We start from the raw sequence: 17,882 nt of genomic DNA on the forward strand, positions 1-17,882 counted from the left end.
AAGTTTAGAAATGAGTACATCCGAGGAACAGCTCAGGTTGAGTGGTTTCCAAAGTTAAAGAGACAAGGCTGGGATAGTTAGAAAATGAACAGAACATATTGGAAAAAGGGTGTTGAATATGGAGATGCCAGACAGTAAGAAAAGAGAAGGACCGCAAAGAAATTTCATGGATGTGGTGAAGGAGGCCATGCAGTGTTAGTGTGACAGAGGAGTGTATAGATGATCTGCTGTGGTAACTCCTCACTGGCTGATGGTCAGTCTCATCCTTGTCTTTAAACTCAGTTAATGATCCTGCTATAGCTTACCTGGTTCAACAGGTAGCCCATGTACTAAAGGCTAGAGTCCTCACTGCACAGTGGTGGGCTTGAGTCTACCCAAGATCATTTCGCATGTGTCATTCCCCTCACTCTGTCTGCACTGTCCTCTCCAGTGAAGGAAACATTCCTCTGAAAATGGTCAGGTACAAGGACTGGACTGAAAATTACAAGAATATGTGGTTCCTTGGAAGCAAATTTTAAAGAAATGAGGGTTGGCTCAAGACTTGCATCGTATAGTTTGTATTTAAAGTTCATGAAAGAGATGGCAGCAGATTTAAGTTGTTTTCCCCCCTTAATTAAATGTTCAATTTTAACTTGATGTGGTATGCGTGTCCAAAAGGTTGTTTTTAGCCCATGAACAATGCAACAAATACTGAAATCAATAAAGCAGACAGATTTTTCATTCATTTTTTTCCTGAACTTTCACAGCTTAGTGAGCGAAATAAGCCATGTCACTGTGCGTCTGTGCGGATTTTTATTATAGGGAGTACGAGGGGGACAAGTTGAGAGCAGTCATTTAATACGGGAGGCCGAGTACAAACAGCTGATTCATAAATAAAAAGACACCTGCTGAAGCTTTTCTCTTTGCCACATTTCTTTATCAAAAATGCTACCCAACCTTGAGCAAGAAAACTGACATGAAAAGGAAACAAATGTGATTTCTCCAAGAAAACATCTTTAGTTGTAACCTTCTAAAATTCAGTAAATAGTGATATAAGATCAATGCTTTATAGTTACATTTTCTTTAAAGTTGTACATTTATCGAACACAATTTAATCTCATTATTTAGTCGAGATACACATTATTTGTTAGACTGAAGCACATTCATTATACTGTCTGGTATTTTTTCCCCCCAATCTATTGGTTCACACAAAGCCAAATGTTTTTAATTTCCTATTATTGAGAATTATGCTTTTATACCCTTCAAGGCACTGGTACAGGGCAGTCAGTCACTAGTGTCTGTGCTTCTACATGGGCTGAGCTCGAGGCTCTGTGGAGCAGGTTCAACCTCTCTGAGGCTTTCTGAGTCTGAATATGTGTAGCTACCTTTATAACTTTGGGCACGATCAGTGCAGAGTTCTGAGTTTTTATTACATGATTGGACAGATGATGGACTGTCAACAAGTGTTTTTCCACTTGAGATTCCCTCTTGATTTTTCTCTGTATTGTTTGCCTCTGGTGAATTGAAGCTCTTCCATGATTCAGCTGTCCCATCACATCTAGGACTGAAATGAATGCTGTCCTCAACCTCTGCTAGTTCAGAGGCAGACTGTCCCTCTGTTTTAACAGTTTTCAGGGTAGATGGCAGTATGGAGTCCTTACCACTCTCCTCAGCTTGGTTGGGTGTGTTGGGAGGATTTTTATTTTGAGGCGTATGAGAACTTGAAAGGTCCCCTGAATGCACTGGATGGACACATTCAACACAGTCCCCACTGGGGCTGTAATTAGGACCCTGATGGGTTTCGCTATTTTCTCCATCCTCAAAGTTTTCCCTTCCCTCCCGCTGCTCAGTGTCATTAGGAGTTACACTGTTGCTCTGTGTCTCCTGCACTGTTGCTGTATCCAGCTTCTGATCTCCCTCTGATGCAGCTGGATCAGGCCCCGCGTCTCTCTGAGGTGGAGCGGCGGGACTGTCAGCTGAAGCCTGGCTCTGACCCGGCGGTGTCGGCTGTACCGTTTGGTGGCACATGGGGCACGTCTCCTGAACGTACAGCCATTTGCGGAGGCAGTTAGAATGGAAGAAATGTCCACAATATGTGATCACGGCAGAGCTCATTTCCTGTAAAAAAATAAAAATAAATAAATAAATAAACAAAATGAATATAAAAATGATATATAATTATCAATCAACATATAAAAGTTTATATTAATATAACAAGTCTGTGTATTAGATAGGAATATTTATTTGTATCATGTGTAGATATTAGGTTGTATAAATAATCAAAACATCTATATAAGATGAGCTAGACAGGCGTAGGAATTATTAAGCATTTGCATCCTCCTACTTCCTCTTATGAACAACACTTTGTTTTTGTTGGTTTTTTTCCCCCCCTTTTCATTTCTTTATGAGATGTTTATTTTTTCATGTGACTTCTCTTCATTTACCTCTAATTTATTTTGCATTAATATCAGTCAATTTAATAGTTTTCTTGTCCCCCAACAGCTTACTTCTATCCTGCTTTAACACAAGTAATAAATTTTCCATGACGGTCAATAAAGTCTTATCTTTTTCAGGTCTTCACATATTTTCTGTAAGAACTTCCTTGATAACTAACTACTAGAGATATTATTAACTTGTTTTGACCAGAAAAACAAAAAACAAACTCGAGGCCAAAGAAGTGTCCCGGATGCCAAACTGGAAAAACAGGAATAACAAGCCTCACACACACACACACACACACACACACACACACACACACACACACAGCTATTATACAGTCAAGCCCATAATTATTCATACCCCTGGCAAATTTTGACTTAAAGTTACTTTTGTTCAACCAGCAAGTTCTTTTTTGACCAGAAATGACACAGGTGTCTCCCAAAAGATAATAAGACGATGTACAAGAGGCATCATTGTGGAAAAAAATATTTCTCAGCTTTTAATTACATTTGAGCAAAAAGTATCATGTCCAGAATTATTCATACCCTTCTCAATAATCAATAGAAAAGCCTTTATTGGCTATTACAGCAATCAAACGCTTCCTATAATTGCAGACCAGCTTTTTGAATGTCTCCACAGGCACTTTTGCCCATTCATAAGATAAGATAAGATAAGATAAGATAACCTTTATTAGTCCCACACGTGGGAAATTTGTTTTGTCACAGCAGGAAGTGGACAGTGCAAAAGTTATGAAGCAAAAATTAGAATAAAATAAAATAAGAATAAATACAGTACACAACTGTACAGAATAGAATAAAATAAAATACTATATACAGTAGAATAAAATAGAATAAAATATACAATAAGATAAAAATAGAATACAAATGCTATATACAACTGAGTAAAAATACAACGATGCCAGAAAAGATTATTGCACATTAGTGTTATTGCACATGTGTCGATGTGTGTGTTTGATCAGTTAGCAATGAGCAATGAGCTCCAAATCTTTCAGGTTGGAGGGTCTTCTTGCCATCACCCTGATCTTTAGCTCCCTCCACAGATTCTCAATTGGATTCAAGTCAGGACTCTGGCTAGGCCACTGCAAAACGTTAATGTTGTTGTCTGCTAACCATTTCTTCACCACTTTTGCTGTATGTTTTGGGTCATTGTCGTGCTGAAATGTCCACTGGTTCCCAAGGCCAAGTTTTTCTGCAGACTGCCTGATGTTGTTGTTGAGAATCTTCATGTATTGCTCTTTTTTCATGGTGCTGTTTACTGTGATTAGGTTCCCTGGTCCATTGGCTGAAAAACACCCCCAAAGCATTACGTTCCCACCACCATGTTTGACAGTGGGGATGGTGTTCTTTGGGTTGAAGGCTTCTCTCTTTTTTTTTTTACGCCAAATGAAGGCAACATCATTGTGACCAAATAATTCAATTTTTGTTTCATCTGACCATAACACTGAAGACCAGAAATCTTCTTCCTTGTCCAGATGAGCATTTGCAAAGGCCAAACGAGCTTTTGTGTGCCTTATCTGGAGAAGTGGCGTCCTCCTTGGTCTGTGTCCATGGAACCCAGCAGTGTGCAGTGTCCGTTGGACTGTCTGCCTTGAGACATTGCCACCAGCAGAGCCCAGATTCACCAGAATGGCCTTGATGGTGATCCTTGGATTCTTTTCTTTCACCTCTCTCACTATCCTCCTGGCCAGCACAGGTGTCACTTTTGGCTTCCGACCACGTCCTCTGAGATTTTCCACAGTGCGGAACATCTTGTATTTTTTAATCATACTTTGCACTGTAGCCACTGGAACTTGAAAACATTTGGATATGGCCTTGTAGCCCTTTCCTGACTTGTGAGCAGCCACAATGCGCACCCGCAGGCCCTCACTGAGTTCCTTTGTCTTAGCCATGACTGTCCACAAACCACCTGCAAAGAGCTGCTGTTTTTCACCTGTTGAGTTGATTAAAACAGCTGTTCCCAATTAATCAGGGTAATTATGATGCTTTAGAACAGCTTTGACTATTTGGAATGGTATGGAACTTTGGATTTTCCCAGAGACTGTGACAGTTTGTGAAGGGTATGAATAATTCTGGACATGATACTTTTTGCTCAAATGTAAATAAAAGCTGAGAAATTATTTTTTTTCCACAATGATGCGTCTTGTACGTCATCTTATTATCTTTTGGGAGATGCCTGTGTCATTTCCGGTCAAAAAAGAACTTGCTAGTTGAATAAAAGTAACTTTAAGTCAGAATTTGCCAGGGGTATGAATAATTATGGGCTTGACTGTATATGCAAAGTAGTAGTCATGACAACAAACATGGAACACTGTCAAAAATCAAGTATCAACCCATGACAACTTTTAATTAATCTCCCAATACAAAATGACACACTTATTATAATAAGTAAATGGTAAAACCTAAAGCACCTACAATAACCTGACAACTGTTATGTTAATGTAAAGATACTTTAAATTAATTTTGGCCTTCAGCACTGAACAACTAAAATGCATCATCATCTTTATCTGGGATCATTTCAGTAAACACTCTTTTTATATTGTTTAAATAATTTTATCAAACTTTAGCAAAAATGCCTCAATTTACCATGGAAGTCAAAGCATTCAGAGAAAAAAAACCAAACTAAATTTAAGTATATTTTATTAAGCAAGCATTTATGTATTTTCATAAGTATCAATAATGTAATCAAGAAAGCACTTTGTGTCTGATATGTAGGTGAACTGAGGGCACATTTAGCAACTCAAAGCCTGCCAGTCCTCTTGCTACATAATCCACACAGTCTAATTATTAACCAAACCTAAGCATGGCGTGTCAGCCACTTGAAATTTGAAGTTTTCTGTTGAATTTTTAATTGCATTATTTTGTGTAACATGCACAAATTTTAAATCACTGATGATTACTTTTGGATTAAATAGTTTTTGTTTTTGTTTTTAATCATGAATGCTGAAATTTGGACCAACAATTTTCAAAATCCAAAACTCACAAAATGTGATTGCAGAGTTTTATTTTGTTTTTGTTTTTTGCAATATTTCATAGCATAGTGCTGTGTAAGACTTAAACAGCAACTAAAAGAGGTGGTGGTTTAGAGGAAACAGATGTCATGATAACCCCAAACAAACAAACAAAACATATAAAAATTAAGGCCATCAGGTCATTCAAGGGGGCTTGGACTATTTCTAAACCGAAATGGGGTCAGATAATTGAACAAAATAAGTACAAACCTAAACCACCTACTCAAGTTCATTGGATCCTTTGCGTCATTTTGTGTAGAAACTACACGAGTGTAGTATTCACAGCCAAATGAGGGTTAGGTCTGTGTTTGAGGTTTTACAGTATCTTATGTTGTTGGTTCTCAGCTTTAACCATCTTCTACAAACAAAAGCTACAAGGGTAACTGACCTGAAAGCAGATGGAGCACACGTCATTGTGCTGCTGCAGCTGCTGAGCTGTGGCTCTGGGCAGGGAGTTGATCTTCTTAGCTGCTTCCTGTCTGAGCAGGAAGCTCCTCCAGCCAGACTGAGCTCTGAGCCAAACGTTAAAATATGAGTGGATGATAATGACGGAGGCACCCATCCAGCTCCACTCTCCAAAGAGTGACTCCCAGGTGCCATAAGCCACCACGCACAGTGCCACAACAAACTCCAACACACGGCTGACGGCGTTCACCCAGTAGATCACTTCGTCCAGGCTCTCAATTGGGTCGCTGCGAAACAGCTCCACCATGAAGAGGGAGTAGATCAGCATAGTGCCTGTAACCTGGAATAAACAGTCATTGTTGTTTACATGTGCAAGTCAGCAGTCATCTTCCTCTCCCTGTATAAATCTATAGCTTCTGCCATGTTAACAGCTTCTTTGTTTTTCAGTTTGTGAAGGTGACCTTACATTATCTACTAAATGCCTTTTTCCATTTATAACTATAGGAGGTGTCATATTAGTGTTACTGCACAGGCGTACAGAAACAGGACGATATCACAAAAAACAAACAAAAAGGTATTAACGATGTAGACATGCACTACGTTTGACCTCCAGTGGGGGGAGACAAAGTTATACATTTTTCACATTCAACACTGCATTGCTGGGACATGACTACACACATTTACAACTGGAACTAAATGGCAACAGTAGTAGTCCTGTTTTAAATGTCACAGTACCGTAATTAAAGACAGTGATTTAAAAGCATATAAATAAACTAACCCTGTATTTCAGTTTCTGGAAAATCTGTTACCACAGCTGCATTTAAGATTGCTTCCTGAATGTATTCATAACTTAAAACACACTAAAAAAAAAAGAAAAAAGAAAAAAGAGAGAGAACATAAATACTTCCTACCTGAAGGGATGTAAGCATGCAGCTGGATACCAGTATGAGGAGCCAGAAATCCATGTGGAAGAACTGGGAGATCTTGTAAGCCATAAACACTGGGAAAACCAGGAGAAGCAAACACATGCTGAGGCCACGGAAGTGTTTCCACAGACTCCTAGAAGCACATATGAAGAAGAAATTAATGAAAAGGGGAATACACTAAAAAAAGAAAAACCACTGTTGCTGCTCTTACCTGTTTCGTGATGCACCCAGTGCAAGAATAACTGGATCTGTTATTTCTATCATTGACTGCAGGGTTGAGGTCACCACGATAAAGAGGATGATGCTGAGGAGGAAGGTCCGCTGGAGTGCTTGCATATCCAATAGGCCTGTCTGAATGGCGAGGAGGAGCAGAGTGACGCCCTCAGTCACACCTCTGTGAACAAAAACGATCACGAATTAAGATTAAATAAAAATAAAGGAGGTATAACACAGAGATACAGCTTTACATTATCAGTTACCTGTGCATGACATTCTCATTCTGAACAGCGGCAAAACCTCCCAGGTAAAACTTGCATAGATTGAGCAGCCCCAGAGCCAGATAGGACACCATGAAGGTCAGACCCAAAAGAGAGTATGGTGTTGCACAACATTCAGAGACACTGTGGGGTTCAAGCAAATGAGAAACAGATGATAATGTTCATATTGTCAGGATTAAACATACACAAAATGAAGGGAATGTAATTAACACCTTCACACCTTGTGAGCAGGAAGAACATGATCCCCTGATGGGCTATTGAGGCGCCAGCGGACATGATGTCTGAGCACAGCTGGACAATGAATAGAATAAACCAGAAGACACTGAAGAGGACTGGGACAGCAAACTGGTTCCACAGAGAGATTCCCACACCCAGAAGTCTGTACAGCTCAATTACCTGAGGAAAAGAAACATGATAAGGTCAGGAATGTAAAAAAAACCTCAAATAAAACCCCCCACAGATTTTTACATTTATATTGTTCATTAACTGGTTGTTTTCCAGTCTAGTATATAATCAAGACAACCAAAAGTATAATTTAGAAGTTTAGTATACTTAATAATAACCAAATAAAAGGTGATTGTGTCGACAGAAGACAAAAACAGTCCGGTATGAAATACGAAAAATAAAAAAAAAAGTAGAATATCAGAATAAGAGAACCTCCAGGTGAAGCAGCTCAGAGTAGGCAGCCCTTGCGAGACGGTATGGCACAAAGATATTTGACAGCAGGAACACGGTGATCCCCGCTCCAGTCAGGCCCATGGAGAAAGCGTTGACCGTTAGCAGCGTGGCATGAGGCGTGGTGCACAGTCGAGCCAGCAGGGGGAGCATGTGAGCAGAGAACAACCACACCTTTCTGGTCTTCATCAGGAAGGCACACAGCGTGCTGAGAATAATCTGACCTGGCAGGAAATAACAGTACAGCTTCACAACAGCGAAACCTTAACAAGTAAATACAACAGATGCTTCCTGCATTATTTTACAACTGATTACAGTTTTTGAGGAATTTAAGGAGAACTTTGATTTGTTAAATCTGTAACAAAAATGTTTATTATGTACATAAATGATATCTACAGAGTATCGCAGATTTTAAAGTTTGTAATATTTGCAGATGACACAAATATACTGTGTTCAGGTGTGAAATTGCCACAGGTTTTGGAGATGATCACACAGGAATTAAAGACATTAAAGAAGTGGTTTGATATAAATAAATTATCATTGAATCTAGATAAAACCAGATTTATGTTATTTGGAAACCAAAAGAAAAACATCAAAGTAGAAATATGTGTTGACAATGTATATTTACAAAGAGTAAATGAAATAAAATTTCTTGATGTGATCATTGACCACAAGCTCTGTTGGAAGCCACACATTACTTGTGTTCGGGGGAAATTGGCATCCTGGGGAAAGCAAAGCATTTGTTGGATCAGAAAGCACTGCACATTTTATACTGTGCTTTACTACTGCCATATATGAGCTACTGTGTAGAGGTCTGGGGAAACACATACAAAAGTAACACACAAACAATAACTATAATACAGAAAAGGGCCATTAGATTAATAAATAATGTGGGGTACAGGGACCATACAAATGCACTTCCAAAACAAATCTGTAAACTGTTCATAGAAAGAGAAGGTGGGTATAACTTAAGAGGGAAATGGAATTTAAAAATACAAAGTGCTAGAACAACTTTAAAAAGTATGTCTATCTCAATTGCAGGAGTTAAATTATGGAACAGTCTAACAGAAGAAATAAAAGAAAGTTAAAACATAAACCAGTTTAAATTAAAATATAAAAACCTAATTTTAAATAAGTATAAGAATGACGAAAACAGGGTTAACCCAGGACTCTAATGTTGCTGGTAATGGTGTTGTACTTCTTTTTTGGTTTGTTTGTTTTTCCATTACTTTTGAATCTGCAAATTTACACATTCTGTATCTTTCATATGAAAGAAACTATACTGTGGTGGTGCTTATTTCTTGTTTTTGATTTATGTATGTTTGTTTTGCTTTACTTTTGTTTCATATGTTGTTTGTTTAATTTAAGACTAAAAGAAAATTAAATGAATGAGAGGTAAAACTTGAGGGGGTAGGGACAAATAAGTAAATACTTCTGCCTACTCCTTTTCAAACAAATAATGGAATGATATTTTGTAATGATTGTGAAGGCACATGTTTGAAATGTTTGAAATAAAAAAAATAAAAAAATAAAAATGTAACACCTGTGACAGGCTTCAGCAGGCCCTAAACTGTATAAACTGCCATGAGAAGTGGCTTTAATTCCCAGATTTCTTTTGATGGAACATTAAATAATCCAGTTTTCACAGACCTTTTTAGAACGTGAGCCTATAGGAATCGAAAGCTTTCTAATTCACTTTCTAACAGATTACATACATGGTTTAGTACTCACTAGTCATTGCAGAGACAAATCTGTTGAAGGCCAAAGAATCACGATACACTGCTCCTTGATAACCGTACTGTAGCTCTTCATGAACATAATCCCTATAAAACAAACAGACAAAAATGTCTTGATGCATTCTCAATCATCCAGGAAAGTAAATCTCCAAAAGTTGAATCTGTTCATCTGGACGTAGCGTTTTGTGGGAGAAACGTTTCGTCACTCATCCAAGTGACTTCTTCAGTCTCAGCTGACTGCAGGTTTCCCCAAACCTTATAACACAGAAGAGCAACCTCATCAGGCCAGGACTCTGCAGTTTATTTACACCTACAGGCCAGTGGACACTCTTTCAACGATGAGGATGTACACATCCTGAACAGGGAAGAACGCTGGTTTGAGCGCGGAGTCAAGGAGGCCATTTACGTGAAAAGGGAAAGACCATCTCTGAATCGAGGAGGGGGGCTAAGGGTACATCTTTCGCCATCTTACAATGCTGTGATTGCAGCCATTCCCCAACTCTCTGTGAATGGTACTCATGGCCATTGATCAATGATCTTTGATCAGTGGGTTTTGGTCAGTGATTGTTGATCAATGGTCATGGGAATTTGCATAATTATGATTAAGGAACTGACCTCACAGCCCATTGTTCCTTCAGTGGGCTGGTTTCAGTCATTATGCAAATGTACTGTTTATAAGGTTTGGGGAAACCTGCAGTCAGCTGAGACTGAAGAAGTCACTTGGATGAGTGACGAAACGTTTCTCCCACAAAACGCTACGTCCAGATGAACAGATTCAACTTTTGGAAACAGACAAAAATCATTTTACAAACACATGTAAACTGCACTTTTTTATTTAGAGTTACCCCTCATTTCTTTATACTTTGCTATAAAAATGGGAAACAGGTGCAGCAGCTTATTTTAACATGTGCAAACAGTATATCAGGCAAAAACAGAGTTTATACAATTTGAGCATTAAAATCAATATTTGGTATGACTGCCTTTATTCATCAACAGTCTGAACTCTAAGACAAGCTTTCTCATCATTTCCTAAAGTAGTCTTCAGGACTAGTTCTCTGGGCTTGTTGGGGGACATTTCAAAGCTTTTCTGGATGTTGACTGTTTTTTGGGGTTCAATTTACAATTTCATCAATTTTGACAAGATCTCCAGCACCACTGACTGAAAACCATGACAGAGTCTCTAGAATATTTCACAGATTGCTGTAGACGCTTACCTCTCTACTGACTCCCTCTGTGCATACTGATTAATTATTCCATAATACCCGTTGCCACTAAAGTCCCGTTCTTGTGTCATACCTAAGCCTTTTCTCCCTGTTTTGCTTCCTTAACAATGGCTTCTTGACAGCCGCTTAAACCATTTTTGATGAGAGTTCAGCAAACAGTACATTGAAGGGTTATGCTATATCTCACAGGTGCTGTGTCAGATCTTTGCTTGATTTCTTTTTGTAGATTTCTTAATGACATGACTTTTAGAAATTGTCACTTACTGCTCCATTTATCCAGTTCCCTCATCTTTTTTAAGAACACAGTGCACACCATGCTGAGATATACGAAGTGTTCCCATAATAACACTTTGACAATAACCATAGGTGCCTTTTTTAAATGTCTGAATGATTCATACGTCAGCGTTAAGTGGCGACACAAACAAACACATTCCTCTGAAAAGGATCAGTTACCAGGACTGAAAAATGAGTGAAAAAGCAGCCGATGTCCAAAAACAAACTTTGAAAAACCTCCAGAAAGCCTGGAGAGCTATTGCTAAAGACTGCTTTAAAAATACAAAAACTCTTTAGAAGGAAAAAGGAAGTAAAATGTAAATAACTGAGAGGAAACTCAAGACGTTTCCATAGTACTATAAACAAAAAAAGCAGCATCATTGCAATTGCTGACACCTTTTGTCAGAAAAGCTGATTCAATCAAAAACAAACAAACAAAAAAACCCCCAAACATCTAGGAATTGCGACAGTAGTGCCAAAAGATCTCACTTGGAAATATGATGCCCCATGTATAGGAGGAGGCCGGTGAGAATATGGAGGTACAGCGTCACAATATGTCTCAATGGAAGGATTAACACCACCACATTTATCAAATGACCTGGAAGACAAAGGAGAATGAGTGTGAGGTTTTTATGCGTTTGATGCACAGCTAAAAGCACACAAACATTATGAAATAGAAAAGATACGGTCACTTATAAATATCTATTATCATTTTGACAATGTTGACTCTCCCCATCAGGCTGACTAAGCTTCCACGAGAGTCTAAAACCACATGAATAGTTTATATTTAACTGTTTTTTTTAAGTCAAGACTTAAACTATGTAGTTTTTATTGAGGATTTCATTGATTAAAAACTGTTAATATAAGGTTTTGAAATCTCGTATGTCCCGCCAACAGTCCAAAAGTTAAATAGATTCAGTTTACAGTTACACAAGCCAGGTAAACACAGGAAATCCTCACACTATGACAACCCAGAAAATACTATGAAATAATTAATCAGCTACAGCTGCTTTTCCCACAACAGAGAAACAGAATAAAAACAAGAATATTTATAGTGTTTATAAATGTGATAAAAAGCGATGTGTCTGCTTTTCACAGGACCCTTTTCAATATTTTCTTTTATTGCTTTCTGGTTTTCAAGAGAAGCGGTAAAACATAGTAATGCACGTAAGATTTAAAAATGCACATCATTTTCAGTGTCAAATCATCGTGGGTGTTCTGCTCATTCATTTCTGATTTGCCAAAAAATATAATGGTCCAAAGTTCAAACATATATAATGATTGCTGTAAAATTTTAGCTTAACTTTTGACATACTTATCAAGTTTTTTTTTGTTTTTTTTTTTAGAAAAACGGTTGACCTACTTCCTGCAAGTTTTTTTGCACTTTGAAGTCAGAGACCACGAATATCTTATTGGTACTTGTTTTGTTTATATGCCTTTCGGTATATTTTAAGCTGTACCTGAATTATCAGACTCCTCGAGAGCAATGTGCATGCCTACAAATTGGATCTTGAAAATGAAAAATGTGCATTTATTTATGACAATTATTTTCTCAGTTATGATTAAAATATGAACTGGAAGCACCAGAATTTGGTTTTATTCAGATTTGCTCATATCAGGATGAAGGTGGAATGAAAACAGAATTTTCTTCATTATTGTGACTAAGAACTTCATGTTAAAAAGTACTGCAAATGATTTATTTTACATTATTGTGAAATATAACTACAAACTATTCATGTGATTTTTTACAGGGTGGCTTTCTTTTCTTTTTTTTGAAAACATATTTTAACTAGCCAATACCCATACATGTATCTAATGTATCAGTCCTAAAAACTTTGTTTGAATAAGATAGTCATATCATATTCAAACACCGCCTCAGATTTCAAAGTGAAAAATATTTTTTTAATAAGGCCTGAAAGTGTGTGGGTGGGCCTGTTAAAAAAATAAACATATAGAAAAATATTTTATCTACAAAGCAAAAAAATTCACATTTTGAAACCATAAAATTTTGGGGGCAAATCAGAGGTGGTTAAGCAGAAAATACTCTAAAAAAATATGATTATTTAAGATGTAATGACCCGATTAATATTGAGTAGAATTGAGTTCTGTTTATTGGTGCAGCCCTCCACAACAGTCCCACTTTCTCATTTGGCCCCTTGGGAAAATTAAATGCCCACCCCTGATTTAGACCACCAGAGTAAACTCCAGTAAAACCAAGACTTTTCAGAAGAAGGTCTTTCTTCTGAAGCAAACAGCTTTTTGAAGGGGGGCGACTCAGTGAATTAATGTAATTCTTGTTAGGAGAGACAAATAAAATCCATGGAGCTTAACATTAGAGAGCATTACTTATTCTCCAAGCTCCTTACTTGATGAAACTTACCAATGTAATACATGTTCCAGATGACATACTTGTATTTGAAGAGCATGTCTTCATTTTTTGCCTTGAGGTGCTCCGTTACACCTTCAATGTCACATTTGTAGAGCAGGTCCAGCACCAGTATGCTCGGCACCCTGAGAGCAACGTTGGCCAGCACTTCCAGACGAGGCATCTTGATTTAAACCAACTTTCCCCCCCCTTCTTTAGTCAGCAGAGTGCTCATGTGTCACATACTGTTAACTAACAGTTTCCCTGTACAGGTCACAAGCTTCCAGCACTTTCACAACTATTTTGCTCGTCGTCTTGTCATCTGAAAAACACACAAAAACACAAGTTAGGGTGCTGAGAAGAAACCTCTTAGCTGCCAGGCCGTTATTTAGCTGCTTTTGTGCCTCATTTCCAGCCACTATTATTTATTGCTGGAGAAATGCATGAGTACTACTGCGAATTAAACACATTTTAAAGTAGATACTGTATAAAAAAGTGACAGTGGTACACTTACTTCGCTCAGTGACAAACATCACAGCCGAGCAGCCATTTGCTAGCTATCGCTAGTTGCTGCTGTTGCTGCTTTCACGGCGGCCAACAGCATGTTTTGCTAGCAAATATATTTTAGTTTTTCTCTAACTTCCGTTTCTCCGAGGTAAGCGGAAATAACCGTCATCAGAAAAAGCGAAATTAAAAAGCTAAAACCATGATGTCAGTGTTAGTAAAGACTCTTCAAATGCAATGTTATGATTCCAGTGGCTTGCGTGGCTATTTCCCGTCCTGACGTCACATCGAAAGGCACCAATCAGGTTCAAGTATTTTTGATTTCAAAATAAAAGTAACGTCTTTCACGACGGCTGTCACTACTATTTTCAGTAATGTTGACAGGAGGAAGAAAATGCATTTCGCGCTTGCCTTTTTTAGAAGTAAATGCTAATGATATTTTTTGTATACAAAACCAACTTAAGTGACATAATGATCATTGTGTACAGTGATGTGCAAAAGGTTATGAGCCACCCCTCGTTTCTTTATATTTCCTTTTAATTTGTTTCCAAGGAGGCAGATTTTCTTGAAATGTTTTAAAGTGATCTTGAAAAATAGTTTTAAGAGTTTTTTCTTTGGATATCATGGACTGCTTTTGACCCATTTTCAATCCAGTCCTTGTACCCGATCATTTCAAGAGGAATGTTGTTGGGTTTTTTTATGTTTTTTGTTTTGTTTTTTTGTTTTTCTTGTCTCGTGATCCACTTAACCCTGATCTATGAGTACTTCTAGCAAAAAGCCACCTAATTTAAGTAATGAATAAGTGTGTAAAAAAATCTTTTCATATCTTTTTCAAAGTTGAACCAAACAATAAGAATTAAAAATAATAAGAAGAATAATTTAAGTCCTTGTAGATTTTCTAACTATTGTGAGCTTTTACAAGTGCTTCTTTTGATTTGGACAAAATCCTTTGTGGTTTAAGATGAAAAAATCATTTAGACCAGAGGTGGACAGTTATGTTTCTCAAGAGCCACGTGGTGGCTAGCTGTCATCCCTGTTGGACAACATCTCCTACCCCATGCAGGAGACTGTGACAGCACCGAGCAGCTCCTTGAGTGGCAGGCTGCGGCCAATATGACCCAACAAAATGGGTCACGTGTGGGACTAATAAAGGTTTGTCTTATCTTATCTCAATATAATTTTATTTAAAAAAAAAAAAAACTGGGCCTTTTCATTTCAAATCATCGTCCAGCTTTATGAGTGTTTTTGGACATCATGGGCTGCTTTTCACTTATTCTTCACACAAGATTTCTCCAAGTCATTATTCCTTTTAACCAAATAACAAAATTACATTCTCTGACTTTCTCTTTAGGATGGTGACATGTGGTGCCGAAGCACTAATGCACTGCAACTTCTTATATATGTATAAATAACAAAGTGGAATTTCCTGACTGTGTGGGCATCAAGTCACCTTAACTTTTATCTGCATGTAGAGAGGAAGTTCATTTTCAAAGCGAGAGACACTTTCCCACAAACTGTATCTGCATCTATTTGACAGAACTTGTTCAGGAACTTATTCTTTCATTGTGCTGTTTTTATATATGCAGCTTGCAGCAGCAGCGGGTGGAGTATTTCCATTTAACTTGTAGCAGTGCTTCACACAAGAGACAGAGACTCCTTGTTTTTCTTCATCTTAGCTTCATTAATTTCCCCAAACCATGACAGCCATATGAGTAAAGTTCATGACTGTACAGCTTAAATATAATACAGATGTATGAGTGTAATGCTGCAGGGTTTGTGTGGATGTAAACAAAGAGGAATGATGTGTACTCAGTGCATTTGTCGTTACACAAACCCTATACAACGTGTTACATTACATGGACAGAGCTGAGTCAACAATAAGCATATGGCTGTTTGGACAGTTAAAATTGTCTAAGCAGTGATATATTAGATGATTTTATGTGGGAAATGAAACAGCAGCTCATCTCATAACCCACCAAGACTCATGAACACAACAGGCTGATGACACACTGATAAAAGAGCTTTTCTCACAGTCATAGCAACAGACAGAGGTGGAGGAAACATGAGTCACGAGAAATAAAAGAGTCCCTCTGAATGCAAATGGACTTAAATGACAGAAGGTAAAAAGATGTTCTGCTGAAAAGTGAGGGTTACAAAGTTCAGAAACATTGTATTCACTGCTATAAACCAGTAGTCCAAACACACCTGGAGAAGTATGAGATGTACCTGCGTCTGTTTTAATTTTCATGTCAGATCCTGAACTCATCAGGAAGACAAAGAAACAGAGACTAAGCTGCTTCTAAACTGTAAGAAGCCTGAAACCTAAACCTGAATGTTTCAAAGGATATCCTGAGTGGGCTGATATCAGATGAAACCGTCATGTACACTAGCATATTCTGACTATTTGCTAAAACAGTGAAAAATGTACCTGCTAGACAGGAATATTTGTCTTAAGGTCAGGCTAAATTTGAACAGTTATTCATACAAATATATCACATTAAAGCATACATCGTACACGTTTTCTGCTGGTCAGATACACATCCACTATTCATTTTTTTCTTGGGGACTGAACGGACTGGAAGCTATTTCTTATACTCTGACTGAGAACACCCAAATGTATTTACAGCCGTGCATAATGTTTATTACCTCACTTTTAGAGCGACTTTCTAAATATACAGTCATGCTTAAAAGAAAGTAGAGATTCTTTAAACTCGGGACATCATTTGGTTCTTAGCAGGTCTTAAATGAGTTAAATAGAACTTCAGCAGAACAACATCAAAAAATATATTACTACACCAAAATGATCAAATGCACTTTATTGAATGATCATCAGCAAATGTGAGCATCTCCATAAAAGTAGACGTTTTATCATTCTGCTGTACTGGATTTATGTCAGGAGAAGCAGCAATCTTACATGAAGAAAACATTATACACAAGTGAAAAACATTCAAGACAGTTTCCAATCTTCCCAGAAGTGAAGGTCATCGCAAATTCACGTCAAGATCAGATCGTGCAATGCTCAGAGAAACCGCAAAAAATCTAAGAGTGACATCTCAGACTCAACAGGCCTCAGTTAGCATGTTAAATATTAAAGTTCTTGACATCACGATTAGAAAAAGACTGAAGCTTCTTATTTGGAAGGTTCGCCAAGAGAAAACCTCTTCTTTCTAAAATCATGCCAGCATGGCTTAGGTTTGCTAAGTTATATGTGAACAAAACACACAACTTCGGGAACAATGTCCTTTGGACAGACGAGACCAAAGTGGAGATGTTTGTCTGTAATGCACAGGTCCACGTTTGGAGAAAACTAAACACAGCAAATCAACACGAACACATCATACCAACTGTCAAGCACGGTAGTGGAGAGGTGATGTTGCACTTGTTTTATAGCCACATGACCTGGGTCATGCAGAAAACAATTACTTAAAATTATTGCTGCTGAAGGTGGTTCTACAACCTATTTCAGGAAATCGTCATGCACCAAAACCGTTTTATTTTATAACTTATTGTGGACAACTTGTGCAGTCCTGTTCAAAAGAGCTAGGCACAGTAAGTCTGAATCATTGTAAGAGGACTAGAAAACCCACTTGCCAAGTGCTTTAAAACTACATGCTCACTTTGTTATAATAAACACATTTGTAATCATTTTAACTAACTTTTTTGAAGGCAGCTCAGTGTTTGGATCACACGGGCACACACAGCGTATATTGTAACCATGCACAGATACATTTGCTGTCACAATTTTTTGCAGGACTTAAGCTGGAATTTTGGTAGGGTGGGAGGGAGGAAGAGTGAGGGAGTAAGGGGAGGTGGGACTGAGGAGGAGGGGAGG

The 17,882-nt window shown here is 37.9% G+C and overlaps 1 protein-coding gene across 1 annotated transcript; it reads right to left on the minus strand.

Annotated features, from left to right (window-relative positions):
• Positions 1 to 778: 778 nt before the first annotated feature.
• On the minus strand, positions 779 to 14,348 carry zmp:0000000662 (RING finger protein 145). Its single transcript, XM_005477399.4, has 11 exons — positions 14,061 to 14,348; positions 13,562 to 13,868; positions 11,671 to 11,779; positions 9,681 to 9,772; positions 7,932 to 8,173; positions 7,495 to 7,670; positions 7,257 to 7,397; positions 6,989 to 7,171; positions 6,763 to 6,910; positions 5,835 to 6,191; positions 779 to 2,097 (listed from the first exon to the last, which is right to left on the minus strand). Exons 2-11 carry the CDS (start codon positions 13,728 to 13,730, stop codon positions 1,264 to 1,266), a joined length of 2,451 nt encoding a protein of 816 aa, XP_005477456.1. The 5' UTR covers positions 13,731 to 13,868; positions 14,061 to 14,348; the 3' UTR covers positions 779 to 1,263.
• Positions 14,349 to 17,882: the final 3,534 nt, after the last annotated feature.

This window comes from Oreochromis niloticus, linkage group LG19 (genome assembly GCF_001858045.2).
Source record: "Oreochromis niloticus isolate F11D_XX linkage group LG19, O_niloticus_UMD_NMBU, whole genome shotgun sequence".
Taxonomy (NCBI): domain Eukaryota; kingdom Metazoa; phylum Chordata; class Actinopteri; order Cichliformes; family Cichlidae; genus Oreochromis; species Oreochromis niloticus.

Excerpts from the sequence above, each read along its gene's own strand:
- zmp:0000000662 (XM_005477399.4), bottom strand. The coding sequence starts at position 13,730 with ATGCCTCGTCTGGAAGTGCTGGCCAACGTTGCTCTCAGGGTGCCGAGC. Across the intron at positions 9,773-11,670 it reads ATGGGGCATCATATTTCCAA|GGATTATGTTCATGAAGAGC; the intron begins GTGAGATCTTTT and ends TTTGTTTTATAG. Across the intron at positions 7,398-7,494 it reads ATGTTCTTCCTGCTCACAAG|TGTCTCTGAATGTTGTGCAA; the intron begins GTGTGAAGGTGT and ends TGAACCCCACAG.